General features: G+C 33.9%; 6 protein-coding genes across 6 annotated transcripts; 3 read left to right on the forward strand and 3 right to left on the reverse strand.

The window, feature by feature from the left end:
• The first annotated feature begins 7,079 nt into the window (after positions 1-7,079).
• BX664DRAFT_57759 (tRNA-I(6)A37 thiotransferase enzyme MiaB) lies at positions 7,080-9,805 on the forward strand. Its single transcript, XM_051549640.1, has 8 exons — positions 7,080-7,763; positions 7,863-7,963; positions 8,019-8,129; positions 8,229-8,574; positions 8,669-8,695; positions 8,776-8,936; positions 9,019-9,341; positions 9,418-9,805. The coding sequence occupies exons 1-8, from the start codon at positions 7,400-7,402 to the stop codon at positions 9,770-9,772; spliced, it is 1,788 nt and encodes a 595-aa protein (XP_051402596.1). The 5' UTR covers positions 7,080-7,399; the 3' UTR covers positions 9,773-9,805.
• A 135-nt stretch (positions 9,806-9,940) lies between these two features.
• Positions 9,941-13,538, reverse strand: BX664DRAFT_355735 (uncharacterized protein). The gene is made up of 8 exons (XM_051547840.1): positions 13,452-13,538; positions 13,330-13,380; positions 13,216-13,267; positions 13,062-13,150; positions 12,242-12,990; positions 11,128-12,101; positions 10,966-11,058; positions 9,941-10,868 (listed from the first exon to the last, which is right to left on the reverse strand). Exons 1-8 carry the CDS (start codon positions 13,515-13,517, stop codon positions 9,994-9,996), a joined length of 2,949 nt encoding a protein of 982 aa, XP_051402597.1. The 5' UTR covers positions 13,518-13,538; the 3' UTR covers positions 9,941-9,993.
• A 595-nt stretch (positions 13,539-14,133) lies between these two features.
• Positions 14,134-15,025, forward strand: BX664DRAFT_274367 (thioredoxin-like protein). Its single transcript, XM_051541243.1, has 3 exons — positions 14,134-14,220; positions 14,296-14,823; positions 14,914-15,025. Exons 1-3 carry the CDS (start codon positions 14,168-14,170, stop codon positions 14,987-14,989), a joined length of 657 nt encoding a protein of 218 aa, XP_051402598.1. The 5' UTR covers positions 14,134-14,167; the 3' UTR covers positions 14,990-15,025.
• Positions 15,026-15,760: 735 nt separating this feature from the next.
• On the forward strand, positions 15,761-17,654 carry BX664DRAFT_323825 (Argonaute siRNA chaperone complex subunit Arb1-domain-containing protein). The gene is made up of 2 exons (XM_051543712.1): positions 15,761-16,426; positions 16,534-17,654. The coding sequence occupies exons 1-2, from the start codon at positions 15,957-15,959 to the stop codon at positions 17,555-17,557; spliced, it is 1,494 nt and encodes a 497-aa protein (XP_051402599.1). The 5' UTR covers positions 15,761-15,956; the 3' UTR covers positions 17,558-17,654.
• Positions 17,655-17,831: 177 nt separating this feature from the next.
• BX664DRAFT_323828 (uncharacterized protein) lies at positions 17,832-19,909 on the reverse strand. Its single transcript, XM_051543713.1, has 5 exons — positions 19,727-19,909; positions 19,043-19,662; positions 18,842-18,981; positions 18,246-18,765; positions 17,832-18,011 (listed from the first exon to the last, which is right to left on the reverse strand). The coding sequence occupies exons 2-5, from the start codon at positions 19,484-19,486 to the stop codon at positions 17,871-17,873; spliced, it is 1,245 nt and encodes a 414-aa protein (XP_051402600.1). The 5' UTR covers positions 19,487-19,662; positions 19,727-19,909; the 3' UTR covers positions 17,832-17,870.
• A 528-nt stretch (positions 19,910-20,437) lies between these two features.
• BX664DRAFT_323831 (uncharacterized protein) lies at positions 20,438-21,046 on the reverse strand (the record flags this gene model as incomplete). The annotated part of the gene is made up of 2 exons (XM_051543714.1): positions 20,438-20,648; positions 20,724-21,046. Coding segments are annotated over 2 exons (422 nt in total), but the record flags the coding sequence as incomplete, so codon positions are not given.
• Between the last annotated feature and the right edge of the window lie 1,234 nt (positions 21,047-22,280).

Genomic DNA, 22,280 nt, shown 5'->3' on the forward strand with positions numbered 1-22,280 from the left:
CTTCAAAGGAAAAGAAATAAATCAGAATCACCCTCTTTTATACTAAATCAACTGAAATGGACGCCATTTTCTTTGCTTTATTTTGATCCTTCTTTAACTTCTCCCTTTTTTTGAAGGTAATAGTGATGAATCAATGAATAGATGTACAATGATGTAACGTACAGAGCTATTAAGCAATCAAAATGAAAATAGCCATGCTTTCTTTCCTTTTGACAACTTGTCTTTTCTTCTCAAATTCTTAGTTAACGTTCTCCCTTTTTTCAATGTTTACCAAAAAACAAATGAATCAATGAATAGATGCATAATGTTAGCCAACCAAAAGGGAAACAAATGCGGAACCATCTCCTTTTCCTCTTTATTTGTCACGTATGTCAAGTGTAATTATATGAATGAAATATGCAGCAAGTCTGAGTTTTATCTCCTATTTTTCCTCTGTGTTTTTTTTTTTTTTTTACTTTTCCTTTCTCCTCTTTTCTTCTTCTTCTTTTATCCCTTTTTTGTCCTCCTCAAAAAACATCATCCTTTGACAAAAAAATAAAAAAATAAAAACGTCGTGACATTGCGCTAACTAAAAAAATAGATTGTATTACTTCTCTAAAATAGGAAGACCAATAATCCAAAAGAAATTGTTGTATTTGTACAAGTCTTAAATAAGAACGAGACAAAACGTAGGAATTTTTATTAATAAAAACTTAGTTAAAGAGAAAAAGGAACAAGTCCTATAAAAAACTCCTTTATAAATAAACTATCAGATTACTCTGTAATCTGATCTCCACTATCGGATTATCAATATTCTAAACTCTAATTTAAATCTTTAAGTGTTGAATTACCACAGAAATAAAAAAAATTCAAGCACAACGGTGTTCTTTTCTTTTTTTTTTTTTTTCTTCTTCTGAAGATATCTTGACATTGGAACTCATTTCATAGATTTTTCGTAAAGTTAAAATCATGAAACCAAACCGATCAGATGCTTTTTCTTTTTTAATAAGGATGATGATCTAATTGTATTTTTTTGATATTCAGCATAATATTGTCGATTGAAATATAGTCTACGTAAATGATAATTGGGTTTATCATAGTGAGCTCTTTTCTTTTAATTCTCTTTTTTATAATAAATTGACTTCCAAGGTGGATCGATCTGGGGATGACAAGTGAAAGATTTTTTGTGTATGCGCGAATAGAATTTGTTAAGACAGAGAGCTATTATAAGGATGATGAATGTGATAATTCTTCAAAAAATATATTTTAGACATATACCTGCTTTATCTTTAAATTGCTTGCAAGCATAGCAGATCTGTATGAAAGAATGTATTAGAGCTATGATCTATGACAATAGAAAAAAAGAATGGCCCCTTTTTACATGTGCTAAATTTCATTGCCGTCCTCGGACATTTAAATCATTCACTACTCTTGCAAATATGGTAATAGATGTGCCTGGGGATTGAGGAAGGATGATTGTGACATGGGTGGCAAGATCACAAAAAAGATTTTTTTTTTTTATTTTCCCACTTTTCTTTCTTCCTTTCTTTTTTTCTTTAAATAATTAACCTAATTTATCTGTATTGGTAAGTAAAAGTAATTGTCTATGTTTAAAACTGTGAAGATTTTCTTTACATATATGTAAAAAGCTAGTTTTTATTCTAAATTTCATTATAGTTGCAGTATACCAATATGCCTTGTGTTGATCATGTTGAAGGATTAATGGAAAAGTTTAGTTTTATGTGGAAAGAATCAAAAAAGATTGATGAAGATATGGCACTTTCATTTGCGATTGTGGGCTCACTCTGTAAAGAAGATGGTAGCATGAAAAATAAAAAGGAATTTATTGAAGCAGTCGATACATTATACGACATGTATTTGGATTCAATCAAACTAGGACCTGAAAAAGCTGAAAAAAAATATGAGGCAATGAATAACTAACCTTTTTAACTTCGATTTACTCATATAATTGAATAAAAAGGAAACACTTTTTGAAATAAACAATCCAGTTTTCTTATGTGTTATTAATAAGTATCATAATGATGTCAACTTTATGATTTCTGTACTGTTTTTTTTTATAGAATTTTCTTTAAATTGAAGGAAAAAAATAAAGACATACCAGGGATTGAGGAAATTCTAAATCTGGCACTAAATTTATACAGTGTTTTCAAAGTTTTTTGTCGGGTCACAAGAAAATGCTTTTCGTGATGTTATCAAATAAAATATCGTACTTTCCCAAAATGAATGGCGCATTACCACTTTTTCAGATATCGCTCCAGAGATGGCGGTAGAGTACATTAAAAACACACAACACATTGATGATAACTTGTTTATTAATAATAAAAGACACAAAAGAAAAGTAACATAAGCTTTTCATATTTTTAGCAGCTTTGGGTGTTGACCATTCTTTTTTAGGTATCAATTGATTGATGATTCATGATCGATGATTCATGATTGATGATATGTGATAACGGATGATTGTATATTGGATGATTACAGGATGGATGATGGATGACTGTATGATGGATGATATGTGATAATGGATGATTATATGTTGGATGATTGTACGATTGTATGATGGATGATGAAACATTGTCGTCAATCACTGTACAAATTTCTGATAAAATACAAAATACTTCATTCTAGTTACCTTCTGACAGAACAGCATTTTCTTTTTCTTTTCTTTTTTTCTTTGAAAAATGTCAAAACACTCTTTTATCAGCCAACATGATAAATCAATATAATAATAATGATTCATCACATCAATGGAAATTAAAATGTGCTGTACACAATCATACTACCATTTAAAATAGAACAACTAAAAAAAAAAAAAGGAATCTAGTCATTAAACTAAAACACGACAAAAACAAGTCAGTACCATGTATCACTTAGTACATAAATATTGTAATAATAGAATTTAATGTAGAACATCTATGTAATTAACTTTATTATTAAGAGAGAAATGTTGTTAACACTAAAAAAAAGAAAAAAAATGATGAAGTAGATACTAAAAATAATAAAATAGATACTAAAAAAGACAAATGATAAATTAAATACAATAGAAAGAGAGAAATGTTGTTAATACTAAAAAAAAATGATGATGAATTAGATACAATATAAAGATAGAAATGTTGCTAATATTTAAAAAAGATGATAAAACTTGCTTACATCTTGTCTCATCATTTTATCTACTAAAATTAGCTCATAATTGCAGGGGTGATTCATTTTCTTATAAAAGGATCTCTTTGATTTAACTTTTTTTTATTTCTTTACATTACATTCATCTTACGGGTCTGCCTTTTGGCTTACCTGCCTGCTTTTTGGTCTGTCTTCTTTTTTTTTTTTTTTTTGCCTATCTTTTTCTTCACAAGTATTCTTTAATGGTTCAATAGCCGTTGTCTATAATTTTCTTTACAAGTATTCTTTAATGGTTTAAGCACCGTTGGTTCAATTAATATAACAACTTAACAATTCAACAATTTCCGGGATGGTTATCGCCAGGTACCTACTTTCATCGTAGCGATACGGTGATCACGTTACACTTAAATGGTAAGCTAGTGAAATATTTTTATCTGGATAAGTATTACTCATTTTTTATTTTTTATTTTTTTTTTTTTATATGTTAACTTGGTGAACTCAATTGGTGGATTTCCTTTTTTTTGATTACTCTTTTTTTCATGATATCTATTTTCTTATATTCTCTATTTGATTATGCGACAATTATATTTTTTTTCTTCTGTCATTTATTTTCTATCCTTACGATATTTTATTTCCTATTTTTGCGCCATCTTATTCTTTGAATTCCGTCAATTATTATTGAATAAAGTGTATACATTGGAATCTAAACATAGGTTGTGTAACCATGAATGCTATTCAATACAGAACAAGATTCTGGTGTCTATATATGTCGTCGCACGTTGCAAGCTTTCGCGAAGAAAACATCTTTTTCACAATATGGGCATAATTGCTTATAATATAACAGAAATAAAGTTTAAAAAATAAAAATATACTAGTATTTTTTTTTATCATGGTTTCTATTCTGGCTTGTTTGTTTTAGATCTGTTTTTTTTTCGCGATTGCTCCACTTACAACTGTTGGGACTGGTTTTTTTTCTTCTTCCTTCACTTTAGATCTCCACTATACCCTTATCCTTATGGAACTTTTCCACTACTTATCCTTTCTTATAATTGTATCGAAACATTAGTATAAATAGCGAATTATTTTTTATCAATAAAGCTATATTTTATTCAACTTAGAACCTCTATCTCCATTCTCTATCTTCTACTTGTACGTTTTTATTATTACGATTCTTCATTGTTTTACTCACGATTTGCTTATTGGAAGAAGTACTCGGACAAAGAAAGGATGGTCAATGATGTTACTCTATTTGCAACAAACAATGGTTTTGGAGTGAACAAGTCCTTCAGTTATCAAAAAAGGCATAGTTTATTTCAATTGCAGAAGTAAATATCTCTATGAAGACAAAGTAGGCCCTGAAAAACGCATTCGTTTCGATACAACAATAAAGATCATTCAAGTAGAGGGTTTATGGAAAGCTATTGAACGACCAGTGGCAATTGGTAAAAGTATCTACGCACGCAGGTATAACGTTGGATGCAAACACCATGGATCTTATCGATTTGCGATCTGTGCAAGAACATAGCCATACAATGGTGAACTCCTCCTATACGCCGTTGGACGACAACATCAAGACAGCAATCGCAACCATGAGCCGAAGTGGTATTGAACCTTCTAAGATTGCCGCCCGCAGTGTATGATAGTCATAGTGTTGACGTTAAGCGCAAGGATATATATATAACATCAACCAGCGTGTTGTGAAAGCCCACTTGACTGGGAAAAGCGATGATGAACGATCCTGTAAACAACTGGTGGCTCTCCAAGGTGATGGATTTATTGTCAAGGTCAAGAAAACCGAGGATGGTGTCACCCGCATTATCTTTATTATGCATCAAGAATCATCAAATTTAGTACGAGGTTTGGGCGAAGTGCTTTCCATCGACGCGACCTACAAGACCAATAGCCTCAATTTTCCCCTGGTGAATATCGTCGGCTTCACGAATGTTGGATCAAACCGCCTTACCACATTTATAGTAGCTACCGTACTGATGATCAGCGAAGTAAACACCAACTACACATGGGCTCTAAGTACTTTCAAGGAAGCAGTATGGAATGGAAAACCGACAACAACGAAGGTAAGCTTGTTATCAGAATATATATATATATATATATATATAAAATCAGAAATTAACTTGCGTGTTTTAGATTGTAGTAACTGACCAGGACCCAGCTCTCGAAAAAGCAGTGGAAACCGTCTTCTATGAATGTCAACATATGCTTTGCATTTGGCATATTCTCAAAAATGTTAGCAAGAATTTTGAAAGATCATTCAAAACTGAGAATGGGAAGTAGGTAAAGGAATGGATCATAATAATGTCATTATGTTAACTGATATTTTATGGGTTACCAAATTAGGACAAAGGCAAAGAATCCAAGTGCACAGCAATCATGAACAAGCTTTTCTACAACAAACGAGAAAGCGAATTTTCGACAAATGTGGAAGCCTTGCGAACACTTTTTGCCGCCTCTAGAAACAAAGAAATGTTGGAAAAACAACTTGATCAGTAAGTCATTATGGAATTTCAAACTGTAGTGGCAGCTGAATTGACTTTTTTTTTTTTTTTTTTTTTTTTTTTTAGACTTTTAGCCATTAGACATAAGTGGGGTGGACCTTGGTGTGAAACCTCTAGAACATATGGAACAAGAACTACCCAGCAGGTAGAGAGTGCACATTCCTCATTGAAAACCATGCTAGCAAGAAAAAACTCCTTGCCAACACTTCTTGAAAAAATTTTCCCAATGGATGACGAAAGGGGTAAAGCTTTAATCCTTGCTACTCAACTTTTTAAACTGTATACCCACTAATGTGCTCCTATTTTTTTTTATATATATTAGTATGAAATGTACATAATACGATGCGAAAATGAAACGAATTCTAGCTCTATCAAGGTGGTTAATCTAGAGGACAAGCGTGTCTTTAATGATTTATTGCGCAAGTGCTCTCATGTTGCTTTGAATGTTTTGGTCAATGAATATGGCATGAAGGAAAAAACGCTCACTGAACAATCTGATTGTAGTTGTGTCGCTCGTGTGCAATATGGTTTGTTCTGCAAGCATGATTTTCCAGATATACTCTACATGGACAAAATCGATCAATTTTGGCATCGGGAACATCAAGGTAATTTTTTTTTTTTTTTTTTTTTTTTGCGTTACGTGGAGACTCCAAGGAAAGAGAGTATACCTTTCTTATTCTTAGTGTGTCACTCATGTACCCGAACTGTGAATGTTTACTGACTTCATAATCACCATTATATTTGAAATAGAATCTGTGCTTGATTATAATACTGCAGTTGACAAGATCGCAAAATGTTTGAAAAGTGTTCCAATCGCCACGCTGAACAAAGTCGTCAATAAAGTGATGGAGGACAATGTTGAGCAAGATAACGATGAGAACGATGATTCTACTGATGATTGGTCTATCGACATTCCTGTACTGAAGTTGCCAACAAAAGTGAAAACAAAAGATCGTCCTTCCAAAAAAGGATACAAACCAAAGTTGGAACACAAGGTAAATCAGATACCATAAACAAAAAAAAACAGTGTTAATCGATAAAAGTTTTTTTAATAGGAGGCCTGCTGGAATGTTTAAAAAAATCTGTTGACCAATATTGAAGACATCAAGAAACTTATTGGGTAATAAATAATAATAACGATTTTGTAAGGTAACGACTAACTTTTCCCTGAAGACGATCGTCATTGATCACTATTGCCAACTAGATTGCTTTCATGTGCTAGAAAGGAAAAAGATTTTGAACGATACCTCATTGTTACAAGCTTTCCAATGTAGAAACAAGTGTATTCAAAGATCGAAAGAATATTGAAAAGCGTTCCAATCCTTCATCCATTTCTTTATTGATTATCAATATTTATATATATTCACAAATAAACTTACAATTTATTGCAAACGATCGAAATAGTCTTCATTTCACTTCGGAAAAAGATGGCTTTCAGAGCCGACTAAAGCCAATTGCCAAGGCAGACATACATTCTGGTGTAGTAAGACCAAAAAATATGTTGAAATTTTACTAATAGCAAACGTTTAAAAATAGAAAAAAAAAACTGTAGAGTACTCATCCTTTTCTCTCTTTTTCTTTCTTTGATTTAATGAATGACATAATGCTGTTATTTTATAAACTCTATCGTTTTTCTGTCCACGGTGGCTCATGCTGACATCTGAGTTTGAATATCAAAAAAGAAAGCCAAAAACAGAAAAAACCTTTTTTTGCTTCTTTTTCTCTTCACTTACATTTTCTACTCTCTCCCCACTCTTATATACAATACCATGTTATTCCTGAGAAGGATACCGAGGCAGTTGAATGGACGATCGTCTTTATCTATCAGTAAATCGTTAAGATCCAATTTTTATGTTACATTGTTTCGTAGTTATGCCACCACTGCAACTATAACGTCAGAACAAAACATCGATGATAAAGAAACCTCAGGAAAAGTACCGCATAAAAAGAACAACACCAACAAAAGAAGACTTGTTTTTGATAATCGATCTCCCTCATTTCAATATTTTTTGGCTCAACAATCAGCGACAGTGAATACAGCTGACGTTCATCCTGATCAGGTACCTTATATATCTACCAACTCAACTTGGGGTGAAGGGGCAAAATATTTCATAGAGGTCTATGGATGTCAAAGTAAGTTTTTTTTTTATTATTTTCATTATATATTCCCTAATGATCCATTTCTTTTTTTTTTTTTTTTTTGTTTTACTGACTTTATGTTACTTTCCGTAGTGAATGTGAATGATACCGAAATCTTGAACTCGATCATGCTGAAATCTGGATATGAACGAACATTGAATATGGAAGAAGCTAATGTTGTATTTTTAGTCACAGTAAGTTACAGTTAGGAAACGAAATAATATTGTCTCATTCCATCTTTTCGATTAGTGTGCTATTAGAGAAAGTGCTGAAACAAGAATTTGGGAAAGATTGAAGTATCTGCGTCATTATCGAACAAAGTTGAATGCAGACACACCTCCATTGATTGGTGTATTAGGGGTAATGTAAAAAAAAAAAAAAAAAAGGAAAGGAGAAGAGAGGAATAGATTAGGAAAGTTATGATAGATGTTCATGAAATATATATCTCTTTATTATTAGTGTATGGCAGAACGATTGAAAACCAAGATCCTGGATGGTAGATTGGCTGATATAGTTTGCGGTCCAGATGGTTACCGATCGATTCCTCATTTGATTTCACTCGCTACCACAGAATATCAGAATGGTGTTGCCAATGTTATGTTGTCAGCGGATGAAACTTATACTGATATTATGCCTGTACGTTTGGATCAAAACAATGTGTCAGCTTGGATCTCTATCATGCGAGGATGTAACAATATGTGTAGTTTTTGTATTGTTCCTTTCACTAGAGGTATTGAACGAAGTAGGCCGATTGATTCTATTGTGGATGAAATGCGCTATCTCAGTGAACAAGGTGTTAAAGAAGGTAAAGAAGAAAAGAAAATAAGGAGGATTATAGATCATGATCCTTTTGATATACTCAAATCGATCTTTTTCTTTCTTTTTTTTTTTTATCATAGTTACCTTACTAGGCCAAAATGTCAACTGTAAGTACAATCTTTCTTTTTTTTTTTTTTGATGCAAGATATATAGAAACTAACTATATGATATGTTTATGTATATATAGCTTATCGTGATACCTCGGAATCCACCTACTATTTGAACTCGGAGAACAAGAACAATGGTAGTGGACTTAGTAATGATGGATTCAAGACAATTTACAAGGCAAAAGATGGCGGTCGTCGATTCACCGAACTTTTAGACAAGATCAGTCTAGTGGATCCCAAGGTAATGATGACATATTATAAAATATGATTGATATATTTAAAAACGTTTTCTTCTATTTTTTTTTTTCCTTGACGACATATAGATGCGTATTCGATTTACATCACCTCATCCAAAGAATTTTCCTACGGAATTACTTCATCTAATCGCAGAACGACCTAATTTATGCAAATCGATTCATTTACCCATTCAATCTGGAAGTAACACAGTGTTGGAACGTATGCGACGTGGATACACTCGAGAAGCTTATTTACAATTAGTTGAAGAAATGCGTCGGATCATCCCTGATGTTTGGATTAGTAGTGATTTCATCACTGGCTTTTGTGATGAAACTGAACAGGAACATCAAGATACCGTATCTCTTATGAAACAAGTGAAATATGATATGGCCTTTATGTTTGCTTATAGGTAATGAAGAAGAGAGAAGAAAAAAAAAAAGGATCAAACATACTCACTGAATACGATGATGATGATTTCTTTTTAGTATGCGAGAAAAAACCCATGCTCATCGACGATATCAAGATAATGTGGAAGATGCAGTCAAGAGTCGACGATTATCAGAAATCATCGCTACTTTCCATGAAACGGCGGCAGCAAAGAACCAAGCATTATTAGGGAGTCAACAAATGGTGTTAATTGATTCTGATACTTCAAAATCAAAGCGTGGTATGGTAACTCGACTTAGTGGAAGAACTGATGGAGGTCATAAAATGTTTATTTTGGATCAACAAGAAGATGGTAATTCTATCTCGGTTGGAAAAGGTGATACGGTGTTGGCCCAAGTTGAAAAAACGACTAGTGCAAGCTTGACTGGACGTTTATTACGAAAAATAGAATGATATGTCGTTTGATTTACTATTATCATAAAAAATAGATGAAATAAATTATTATTATTATTATTATTATCAATAATCATATCTTCCATAAAAGAATTATACATCATAAAACGTAAAGACAATGTCAAATCTAAAAATGGGACCAATCAATCAATAATAACAATAATAATAAAAAGAAAAAGACACAATTTTTTTTATTATATACAAAAGTGGAAGGGGGAGAGCTAAAGAACAGAATAAAGATCAAACATAGATGAGGAAGGAGAAAGAGGTGTCCTTTTTGATATTTGATAAGATCGCATGACGCCATCATGGTATAATAGCAAGAGTTGGTAGATAGGAGAAGTAAGGTGATCTTCAGATGGTAAGCGATGAACTGTCATTCCATAGAGCTCCGAATTGGGTAATCCATTCAAAGGGACATATTTTTCATAATTCATCAAGCACGTCTGTTGTTGTTGTTGACCAAGTTGAACTTGCACAAGTCGCATCAAAGTGACACATCCTTTTTGAGACCCAATAATACAAAGCTCCAAATCAGGAATCCATTCTACAAAACAAAGTCGATCGATTAAATCTGAATGTGTCCCAGTACGAATATCCACTCTGTCCACCACACGTCTTTCTTTTTGAATCGTTCTCAATTGAGGTGATGTCGATGCTGTTGTTGCTGATGATGTACTTAGAAGATAAGCGTCCATTTTAGTTGTCACCATTAAATAATCATTCAATGATTTGGTTTGGATGTCATCATCTTTGGCATGTTTAATGGTTTCAGTGGCTTCTCCAGTAAACATATATGGTATTGCTCCAGTGTTGAGATGGGTACGATGTGATTCAATAAGAGTTGGTTGCTGGTTCATATTATCATTGTTATTGTGTTTGATGGGTTTTGTGGATGGTGAGACGTTCAAGGAAGGTGATGATGCTGATGATGATGCTGATGGTATAGATGAAGAGGATAAAGTCATAGAAGGAGGTGAGGCCAAATTGGAAATGCCAGAAGTGGTACTTTGTAATGCGTTATGTTGTACTGTGAAACTCCATCGACCATTATCTTGATGTTGATCAGTGTGATCATCCCAGCCTGAAACAGAATCTAAATAAAATGAGAGGAAATGTAAAAATAAAGAAAAAGAAAAATAGATATAATCGTATCGTGTTTCTTTTTTTTTTCATGACAGTGAAATACTTACTATCCTCAATGGAATGAACACCATTGGAGTTTACTAAAATCCCTTCTTCATAAAGCCAGTCAAGATAATCTTCTTGTTGTTGATTCCAAGTTTCTAATGAAAAGAAAAAGAGGTGAGAACATTGAATACATATATAATTATTTACCATCCAATGACTCTTACCTCGGCCTTCATCTTGACTCTGTTCCCGTTCTACCACAGCTTGTTGTAAATGTCGCGGCATTGCACTTCGTTGCACCAAATCTTCATATCGAAGTTCCTCGTCAGTTAATGATTCACCATTCGCACTATCATCATCAACGCTATAAATTATGCTGCCATCGTCGTTCATGAATCGTCTTTCCCAATTCTCCTGCTGTTCAAACAGAAGTTGATCGGCTACATCTACGTCGGATATCTCGGTGAGGTCCCGGTCCCAGTCGTTATCGTCGTCATCCTCATCGCTGGATGTATGTGTTGTACGTCTTGGATTACGCACAGGTATCATCACTTCCATCGTCTGCCGTTCTGGTGAAGTTGTCAGCCATCGATTTTCGTGTCTGCCATTATCATCTGTTGCAGTCTCTTCTTGTGGAGGTGGGGACCATCCACCCCAACGTCCAGTATGTGGAGGTGTGGGCCATCCACGCCAACGTTCATTACTGTCATTTGTTGCAGTCACTTGTTGCTCTCCTTCTGGTGCTAGTAGTTCATCCAAATCATTATCTACATCATTGTCATCATTATTACTGTCATCACGTGTGGTGTTTTCTGAAGGATCTACATTTGTTCTGTGTGGATGATGGACGAGATGATTCAAAAAGTTGATGATATGGACATCGCCACGAGCATGATCATCGTTGTTGTTGTTGTTGTCTTCAGTCCTTGCTCTTGTAAAGAATACCTGACCATCGATACCACCGTCATCACTGAGTTCATCATTCATTGCACCATCACCATAAATGATCTCCATTTGTCGCCAATAGTTTGCATTCATGTTGAATGTTTGACGGTTTGCAGAATATGCCATATGTAAATGAGCCACGCTAGTCAGTTTACCTCGATGAAGCTTTTGAAGGATTTTTTCTGTCAGTGCAGGTTGATCGCAAATTACTGATTTGAAGTGACCAGGTTCAATGAATTTCACACCCCAACACCTTTTAAAGGAAGAAAAAAAAAAGAATAGAAAAATGGTTAATACGTCAATAAATAATAATAATAATAATAATAATAATAATAATAAAATCCATCATCTTCCATCTTCTTCTCTTTTTTTTTATTTTCTTTTAATTCTTACCAAGCATCATCATCATGGGAGTTATATGGTACCATGGTACGTTTCCCGATTTCTTTCAATGTAGAAAGACTCCAAATTCGACAAGTCTTATCCACTGATCCTGTAGCCAAATACTGACCAGTCGTATCGAAATCCAAGCAAGGAATATTATGTGTATGTCCATTCAATACAACTGCTGTCTTGTCACCTAGAATATGTTGATGTTTTCCCTTTAACCATTTTTCGTTGTCGAAATCGTAGTAACCATGATTTTCCGTTCCCTCTTGTTGTTGTTGTTGTTGTTGTTGTTGTTGTTGTTGTTGTTGTTGTTGTTGTTGTTGTTGTTGTTGTTGTTGTTGAAGTAATATTTCTTTCCATAGGTTGTAAATCGTGATACGATGATTGTTAGCTGAGACAGCTATGAGTCCATTGGCATGGATTGCAATTCCCCAAGTCGACGCTCCATCATTTGGATTCCAGTATGCTCTTTGCCTATTGATGTTAACTTGTTCCAGTGGACCATTGAGATTCAATTTCCGCAAAATAGGTAATGGTGGTGATAATGATGGTTGTTGTCTGTGTAAGCCAATCTCTCTCGTATTCCAAATAAACACTTCTCCATTATCGCCAACTGCCACCAAGACTTCTTCTTTTTCTTCCTGTTGTTGTCGTTGTGATGGTTTCAAGTCATTTTTATCGTGAGTATTGGTGGTATTAATAGGTGGAAGTTGCATTGGTCCCACTTTGATAGCATTAATCGAAAACTGAGGCTAATAAAATAAAAGAAGAATAAACTATAAAAAAAAAGAAGAAGAAAAAAGGTTTATTTTTTAAAACTTACATCGGTGGAAGGATTCAAGATCATGACAGGTTCTGTTGTAAAAAGATATCCTTTGTTTAAACCATAGACGTGGATCTTTTGTCTAACCGCTAACATATATAAAATATAATATTTTCAACATGGATTTAATCTTTTATAATTTATTCGAGTTTACCAACAAAGTATAAAGAGGGATCAAGTTGACTTGCAGCACATAGATTCAGTTTCTAAAGAATAGAAGAAGAAAGATTAAATAAACAAATATATATATATATATATATTATATTACCCAAAATGAAGCACCTGCTAAAGAGACTTGAGTATCTTCACAAGTTTGTATCTAAATATAAAAATAGGATATATTAATTTTTTAAAATAGAGAGAAAAAGAAAAATATATATATATATTTACGTCTAATAAGGTATAATTAGATAAAACTTGATGAATAGGTTTATTCAACCATTCTTCTTCTTCCATATTGTATAGCAGTAAAGAGATAAAAAAAAAAAAAAAGAAATGAGAAAAAAAAAATGAGACATTTACGCATATCTCAAAGCGGAATGTGAAATATCTCATTGTTCTACTCTTTGGGTGTATTGTAGGAAAGAGAAAAAAAGACAGAGAACAATTAAACTAGACAAAAAATTGGACTTGTTTTATTTAAAGATATTCTAAGAGTGGGGACATCATTCAGCAACTTAAAAAAAAAATAATAATAATAAAAGAGTTCGGCCACATAACATCATCCCCACACATAAAACAAAGAAAATTATGAGAATCATTCGACTATGTATAGGAACTTCAGTGAGTCTCAGCAACATTTGTAATTTTGTGTGGATCAAGTGTCAAACCTTTATCAGATGCACAGAAACCGAGTAAAGTATACTGAGCGTTGGGCACAATGGCACTGTTCTGGGTTTAGATTACACTTTATTTTAATTTTAACAAAGTGGTCACTCACTCTAGGTCGACTTGATTACAAATCTGGTTACAAATATCCCAAATCGGAGTGATTACAAATTTCTGGAAAAAGTCACCATATAAGGAGTACAAAAAGGGAGCAAAAAAAAAAAAAAGAAAAAGAAAAAAAAAGGATCATTCTTTCAGACTATACATTTTTTGATAATATGGCAGGAAAAAATATTTTAATCAAGGTTACTAGTGACACTCATTGCCCATGGTAAATAATAAATAAAAAAAAAAAAAGGAATATCATTAGGAATGACTTATTGAAGGTAATATAATATTATTACAGGTGTTTTATTGGTAAACGACGATTGGAAAAAGCGATAGAGATATTCAAGACAACTCATCCAGGAACTACATTTGAAGTGACATGGTTCCCTTTTCAACTTGAACCCCAGTTATCACGAGAACCTATTCGCAAGCAAGAATTTTTCCCTCGTAAATTTGGAGCTGTTCGATTTCAACAAATGACAACTATGACCAAGGCTGTAGGCCAACCCTTAGGCATTCAATTTAGCTATGAAGGAGTTGTGAGCAACTCGTTAGATTCTCATCGTTTGATTCATTGGTCTAAACAATTCAACAACAACAAGCAAAATCAAGTGGTAGAAGAACTATTCAAACTCTACTTTGAACAAGATCAAGATTTGTGTGACTTTAATGCTTTGGCAGACGCCGCTGAACGTGCTGGTTTGGATCGCAGCAAAACCCTTGCTTTCTTATCTTCAGGCGATGATACGAATGTAGTCAAACAACTTATATTGGATGGTCAACGACATGGTGTCAATAGTGTCCCTCATATTGAAATCAATGACAAGTAAGTCCTGATCATGTTACAATCATGTATATTAGAGATTTTCTTATGTTAACACTTTTTTTTCTTTTTTGCGGATATCATCATTGCTAGGTATACACTTTCTGGTGCTCAAGACCCTGAAACATTTATCCAAGTATTTGAAAAAGTAGTCTTAGAATCACAGTAATTACATAATTTAGAGATATAAATAAAAATTTACTATTGTTTATGATATTTTATTTCTGTACTGCCTGCCTGTTCATCCGCATTGCAAAACGATAAGAGTTGTCAGATTCGTTAACAAATGTCGATTCTAAATTTTGTGATAAATTACTGCAGGTAAAGGGTCGTGGTATCACAAGAAATACAAGCTTGACTGATACTGGATCATGATCAACGTTTCTTCCAACTATCACTGTTGTTTTCTAATTCTTTGGGCCTAATGAAGTCTTGGATTAAGTCTAGGAAGTACCCCGAAGTGGTCTTGAGGATAGCAGCTTAAGCCAACAGGAAAGAAGAAGAAAAGAAAGAGCAAAAAAAAAAAGAAAGAAAAACAAAAAAACAACAAAAAGAAAGCCGATGATGCATCATTGTGTTACAACAAGGGTTTTTCAATATTTAATTGTTATTTTTTTTAGTCGAAAGAATATCAGGTTGATAATCATCACATATATGTGGACTTACAGTGTAGGATGAATGACACCGAAATATTAATAAGGGATCAACCTTCATGAGCAAAGAGAAAATAGATGAATGAATAAAGTAAAATAAAAATGTACAATCAATATAAAGAAGACTATTAAAGTTGTCATGATAAAATTGACGTATTGATTGATCGATAAGTCTAAACCCAACTTTTTTTTTCTCACCTATCGTTTCATTCTTGAAAATGATAAAAACAAACAAAATAGTAGGTATCACATCTCATCCAATCATATTCATGGATTCCGCTCCCTTATTTTTTTTCTTTTTTCTTTTTCTTTTTCTTTCTTGTTTGTTTGTTTTTTCTTCTGTATACCTCCAACTTTGCTTTGTATGGATTCAACTGAAGAAGATCCCTTCTTGACGGAAGAAGATCGTTATGCTCTTTTGTAATAGATAAGTCTTACTATTTTACTCATCTCAAACTAACAAATTAATTGATTATTTTCTTTATGAATAGAGATGGTATCTTCGCCCGAAATGCAGAATTAGTCAGAGATGTTCAAGCTGAATATGAAGAAGTACAAGAATTTTATTCGGAACACGGGAAACAACAAAAGAAAGACGTGATTTTACCACAAGATATCTCTACACCCATTAATGTGATCAGGCAAGATCAACAACAAAAAAGATCGTCATCGAGTCATGTCACCAACAACAAGGACGATGCAGCTATTAAATCAACTCTTCAAGACGAAGATGGCGAAGAGAGTGATGACAACAATAGCAATGATAAAGATAGTCAAGACGGTGTGGTTCCAAACAACTTGATGATACCATTTTCTGGTTCTGGTGAAAAGAAGAAGAAAAAGAAAAAGAAGAAGAAATCCAAGACTGCCAACTTACCTGAAGCCGGTACTGATTTGCCAGATGATTATCAAGAAAAGTACACTGAAGATATCGTTGAAAATCCTTATGACCCGTAAGTTTTTTTTTTTTTTTATTATTCATCCAAAGAAACCATCACTGACTTTTTTTCTTTTCCTTTTTTTTTTCCTTTAATAATACTAATAATAATAATAATACAAGCTCACAACCTGTGGCACGTCGTGTGGAACATGCACTTTGGAAATATCGCAAGAATCACAAATTCAGTGAAGAAAACCGAACGATCTTTGACAGTTATCTGAGATTTGGTGGTGTGAATACAAGTCCCAATGCTTTCCTTGGTCGAGCGACTAGTGCTGATACTCCTGCTGATCCTGATGCTGAAATTGATTATGAAGCAGCTCAAGCGGCTATCGATGCTATTGATCTGGATGATGATGATGATGACAACAATGGTTATGTCAGCTTTAGCGAAGTGGTGCAAGTCTATTTAGGCAATTACTTTTGTGTTTCTGGCCTCTGCCTCACCATGCAAGGTTTTATCTCAGCACCTATATTGATTGATGCCTTCCTGCGATACCTTCAAATCCGATCTGTATGTCCTGAGTATACCGATGATCTTATAAAGGCACGTGAATGGACGGCTCTGGCCAAGGATCAATTACCTAGGTGCAAACGTATCTCCAATGATCTTCCTGGAAAATTCAATACTGCCTGTCGTCTTCTTTTTGATCCTAAAAGCAAAGACAGTGAAAGTAACGAATTGAGTGGCGTTCCTGCTTGGGCTATGGGGGATCCTACTTTGACAGCTGTCGTACAATCTTATGTTGATTTTACCGTGGGCATGACGCGTGGTGAAGCTCGGCTCATTATAGGCTCAATCATACCCAATGCTGACAGTGAACATGTGATTGATCGTCGTGATTGTATCTGTGTCAAGATTACTCAAATTGGTGATGACGATCGTACGGTAAACGACAAGAAGGATGAAGATGCGTTGGTTATGGTGAACTTGGCGGAATATGACGAGGATGCCGATCAAGTTATACAAGAGAAGTCGTATACTCTCTACTTTGAAAATAGTATTGCAGATCAGATGCTGGTTGGTATGGTATTGAAAGTGACACTACAACAATTATCGGGTGGTCAATGGTTCTTGGATCATTCTATTCATGTGTGCCCTGCCTTTTACAAGAAAGATGAATTTGCTGAAGATGACGAATAGGATAACAAATAGTTGATAAGGAATTAGTTTTTAGGGGGTAGCAGTACTTTATGATTATAATAAATAAACAACCATACCTTTCTTTTTTTACATCATAGTGAAAGCACGTTTCGTTTTGTTTTTTTTTTTTTTTTGTATTATTATTATTCTTACTATAGTTATTACTACTATTATTATTATTATTATTCATAGCGTATATGCATTAGAAATTAGATAATGAAAACATATGTAGAATATACGAATCATACAAGTTACTCATGTATCACCGAACTAATGTAAGTGTGCAAATTACATGGTATGGGAACCCGCAATGTTATATATTTATTGGTAGTGATGATGAAAGGTCATGAAAGATAGTTGTTCTTTTATAGCTATTGTGTTTACCATGGTTCGGACAATAAATGCGATGATGATGATCACTATAATAAATATCTTTGATACCAACACCACATGTCTAAAAAAAAAAAAAAAAAAAGGATAAATGAGTGAACCTGTTTTTGGAAACCATCAATGTTATTGCTAACTATTATAAATGAATAATATTATCGTAATCGACTATAAATTTACACAGCAGCAATAACAACCCATCACTATGAATTAATTAGATCTAATACAAATTTGGTGTTTTTTCCCATTCTCCTCTTTAAAATTTATCAACACACTATCGTGATCAAAATATATAACTTACATGACAAGTAAAGCAATGAGGATGATATCTATCTCCCACCTTCTTCTTGATAATGTCCTTACTATTAGTATGATCATTATCATCAGAAGAAGGAGTAGAAGGAAGAGAAGTTTGAGCACAGCGTCCTTCGATGGGTGTATCACATTTAGCACATAAGGACTGATTTAGCCGATGATAGTCACGTTGACAATAAGGTTTATCCTTGAAGACATAAAATGTATTATCCTTGAATGGTTGATGGCATGCTTGGCATCGGAAACAGTGTATATGCCATTTACCTCCCATTTTTCCATCTGATGATGATACTGATTCACGTTCTACAGCACGACCACAACCACGACATGATGGAAGGAATAAGTGATTGAAATCTGGACGACAATAGATCTTGCGTTTGTGTCGTACCATGCCTGTAGTATGTTCATCCACTGGTTTATGACAATGATGACATAAAAGGTGTTCAGGGTGATAATAAGCACCAAATGCTTTTGTTGGTCGTACAGGTGGATTTATAGTATGATGACTTTTTTTGGAAACGTAAATAAATAAAAAAAAAAACAAAATAAATAAAAGAAAAATAAAAAAAGAAAACAAATTACCATGTAGCACAAGTGGGTCGAGATTGGATCAATTGATAATCCTTGGGACAATATACAATCCCATTGTACTCCTGGATCTCCTTTTGTGGTGATAAAGGGTCTCGACACAGAAAACAAGTTAGGCAATGAGAATGATAAGCCTATTAATCAAAGTACATCCATTCATCAATAAAAAATAAATAAATAAAATATTATTCTTACATAATTGGAACCTATACGGATAAGATTAGATTGAATACTTCTTTTACATCGAAAACAAGTAGGATTTCCTTGTCGATGTAGATGATGATAATGAGATGCTAATTTGGAGGATGAAGGCATTGTTGGTAATTTGAAAAAAGAAATAGTTGTTTCTTCTTGAACAGATTGATCTAATTTTTGATGATTGGATTGAACACGAAATGACATATAAGGTCGTTGTTCTATATGAGGAGTTAAGGGAGAAGAAGTGGATTCAATGGAAAATGATCTTGATAATGCTGATAATGGAGATGCAAGTGATGAAGAAGTGGTAGATGAGCCTGTAGGTCGACGTGCGATTTTCCACGTTTCTCCATTCTGATGATGTTTACTTTCTGATGATAATGTTCTATGTAAAGATTTTGTTTCTTTTGATGTAGTCAAAATAGTAGGTTTGCGTGCCATTGGTGAACTTTTACTATATCTAAAGAAAGAAAAAAAAAGGAGATAATTAACATGATGAGATAAAAACAAAAGTATTTCTTACTGAGGACAAGAGGGATGAGATGATTCAATGAGTCCAGGTGTTGTAGAAGGAGGAGAATATGGAGGACTCTTTTTTTGAATGGTTGAAACGATTTCTAATATAGAAAATTAGGAATTGATATGAACAAAAAGGATTTATAATAATATAAGATGACTTACTTGTATCTAATGTAAGAGGTAATTTAGGTTTGGTAGGTAAAGATTCACATAGATGACTAGTTAAATCTCTAATAGGTAAAATCATTTGACAATTGGAACATGTAATAGTAGGTATAATATGTGAAATCCTAGTATCCATTTCTTCTTCTTTTTTTTTTTTAAGAAAACAAAATAAAAGAAAAGAAAAAGGAAAAAAAAAGAGTAAAAAAAAAAGTTTATTTAAACATGATCATATAATTATCGTGTCATTAATAGATGAGAGAAAGAGCGTACCTTTTGCGGGATAAGAAATATAAAATATAAAAAAAAATCATTCCATTTGTACGACATCCATATACAGTCGAGAAAGTTAGGTTGGGTCAGGTTAGTTGAAAATGGGTCACCATTCTCAATATGGGCTCAAACTCCGCGAAAATGGGTCAAGATTGTCAAAGTGGGTCAGGTTGGTGAAAGTGGGTCAGGTTGGTGAAAGTGGGTCAGGTTGTTGAAAGTAGGTCAGGGCGGCGAACAAAAAAAAAAAAAAGATATCAAGGCAGAGTAGCATAACATAAATAATGGAATAGTTTATTGGGTGTATGTAACAGATAAACCTAAAAAGAATGAAGACAGATATCAAGGGTAAAGAAAATAATGTTTACTCGATAAAAAGAAGAGGGATATGTATACTAATAATTGAAGGAGATTAAACGTGAATAATAACAAGTCGAAAAGGAGAGTGATAACGGTATATAATTTTATTTGAATAAAAGTGTACTAAACTATGTGTACTAAACTAATGGACCTAGCTACACTAAGGTATCATATGAGGGGCGAGTGTGGTAAACTATTTGAATGCATCCTGAACACTAACATCCACCTCCAGAAGGCCCACCCGTTGCTTTTCAAGCAATGATGTGATCCGTTCCTGTTCGATGAGGTCGGCCTATAGGTTTAAATACAAAACAAAAATAAATAACATATCTTTGGTACCATAGCAAAAAAAAAAAAGATAGCTTACCTTTAACTTCAGGAGAAGTTCGAACACCTTTATCCAGTCCCACCGTTCATCGAAGGTCGTTGGGATCTTGGCAGAGCGAACCTGAATGAAAGAGTATCGGTCCGGATTGACCATACGAGTGGCAGAGAGTGTCATGGTATCATCGATGAAGTGGATTCCAAAGATTTGCCGTTGAAGAAACGTATTGTAAGAAGACCGCGCGTACTTTTGCAGATTTATCTTGAGACAATTGATTTTCTTTTTTTTTTTTCTTTTTTCTTTTTTTTTTCTTCTTAACATCCCACGCCCTAAGAAAAGATGGTCCCCATCTTCACCAGTCATCCAATCTACAGACTTTCTTTGCAAGGGTACGGAAGGTATATCTTGTCATATTGTTACGAAACAAACGCCTCATTAAACCAGAGCGACTTTCTATATAGGTTTCTTTCGCCATTCTTCCCTTAGGCTTTGAATGATATGCATGTAGAACCTGTATGACCAAAGGTATAATATCTCTAACCTCCTCTCGTTGAACTTCTTCTTGTAGGTCTTTTATTTGTTTCAGCTTTTGCAGATACGGGGGGTATAACCAGGTGTAGGAGCTGTTCGTCATCGTCCTTACCGATTGGCACCTATTGAACAAGAATATTTGAAAAAAGAACTTGATCGCCTATGTGAACTTTGAATCATCAAACCTGCCAATACACCGTATACTGCTCCTCTAATACTTGTGTTAAAGAAAAAAAAAGTTCTGAGTACGCTTGCTGCATTGTTCGCCGCGTCACACTTTAAATCTCCGCTGGATTTCTTTTTTTTTTTTTTCTGTAGGGTTGAAATCGGAAAGAATCGCTACTTTCTATTATTTATTCATTTTTATAGTGTTGAAGAAGAAACATGGTCTTATTCTTGGTAAGTGAAATTAAAAGTATATTATAAATGATGGACACAGCTTAATATCATTTATTTTTTGTGGATTGTGGTGATGTTATCTCTGTTCCTCAAGTCTGATTGATGTCTTGCGTTTTGCGTTTTACTGGGTGTACCGACGTCATGGTACGGCCCTATGTTCCTTGGTGATTGTACTATAGACTCGGAGGGAGGATAGCGGATTGAGGTCGTGCTATTCGTCTGATTGAGGTCAGCTTCATTGATTGTGGTTATCCGGATCAAGAAGAGTCTACTGGAAACTGGTGCCTTTGGTACTTGTGGAAAGGTGTAGCCCTCACTTTATATACATATTGAACCGACCATGACGTTATTTTGGATAGGTTGCGGGGTCGGATGGAGTCGATTGAGGTTTACACCATCACTGATTGAGGTCAGCTGCAGCCGGTACATTTTGTTTGGAAAACGCTTGATATCAATTACTTTATGGAACGGGTGATATCGCCACTGCTTTTTATTTAGTAAGTTCCTATCTAGCTTTTTGTTTTTTACTCATTCTGCTCGATACTCTGCTGCTCGTTTTGCCGGTCGTCTCAAGAAATCCCCTGTTTAGTTTAGAAATGGTAGTCTAGTGGTTCCTTTATTATTATTGTTATTATTATATTGAACCTCCAATAAAAACTGAATTGTCTT

The sequence above is a fragment of the Halteromyces radiatus genome (assembly GCF_025201355.1).
Source record: "Halteromyces radiatus strain CBS 162.75 chromosome Unknown BX664scaffold_2, whole genome shotgun sequence".
Classification (NCBI taxonomy): domain Eukaryota; kingdom Fungi; phylum Mucoromycota; class Mucoromycetes; order Mucorales; family Cunninghamellaceae; genus Halteromyces; species Halteromyces radiatus.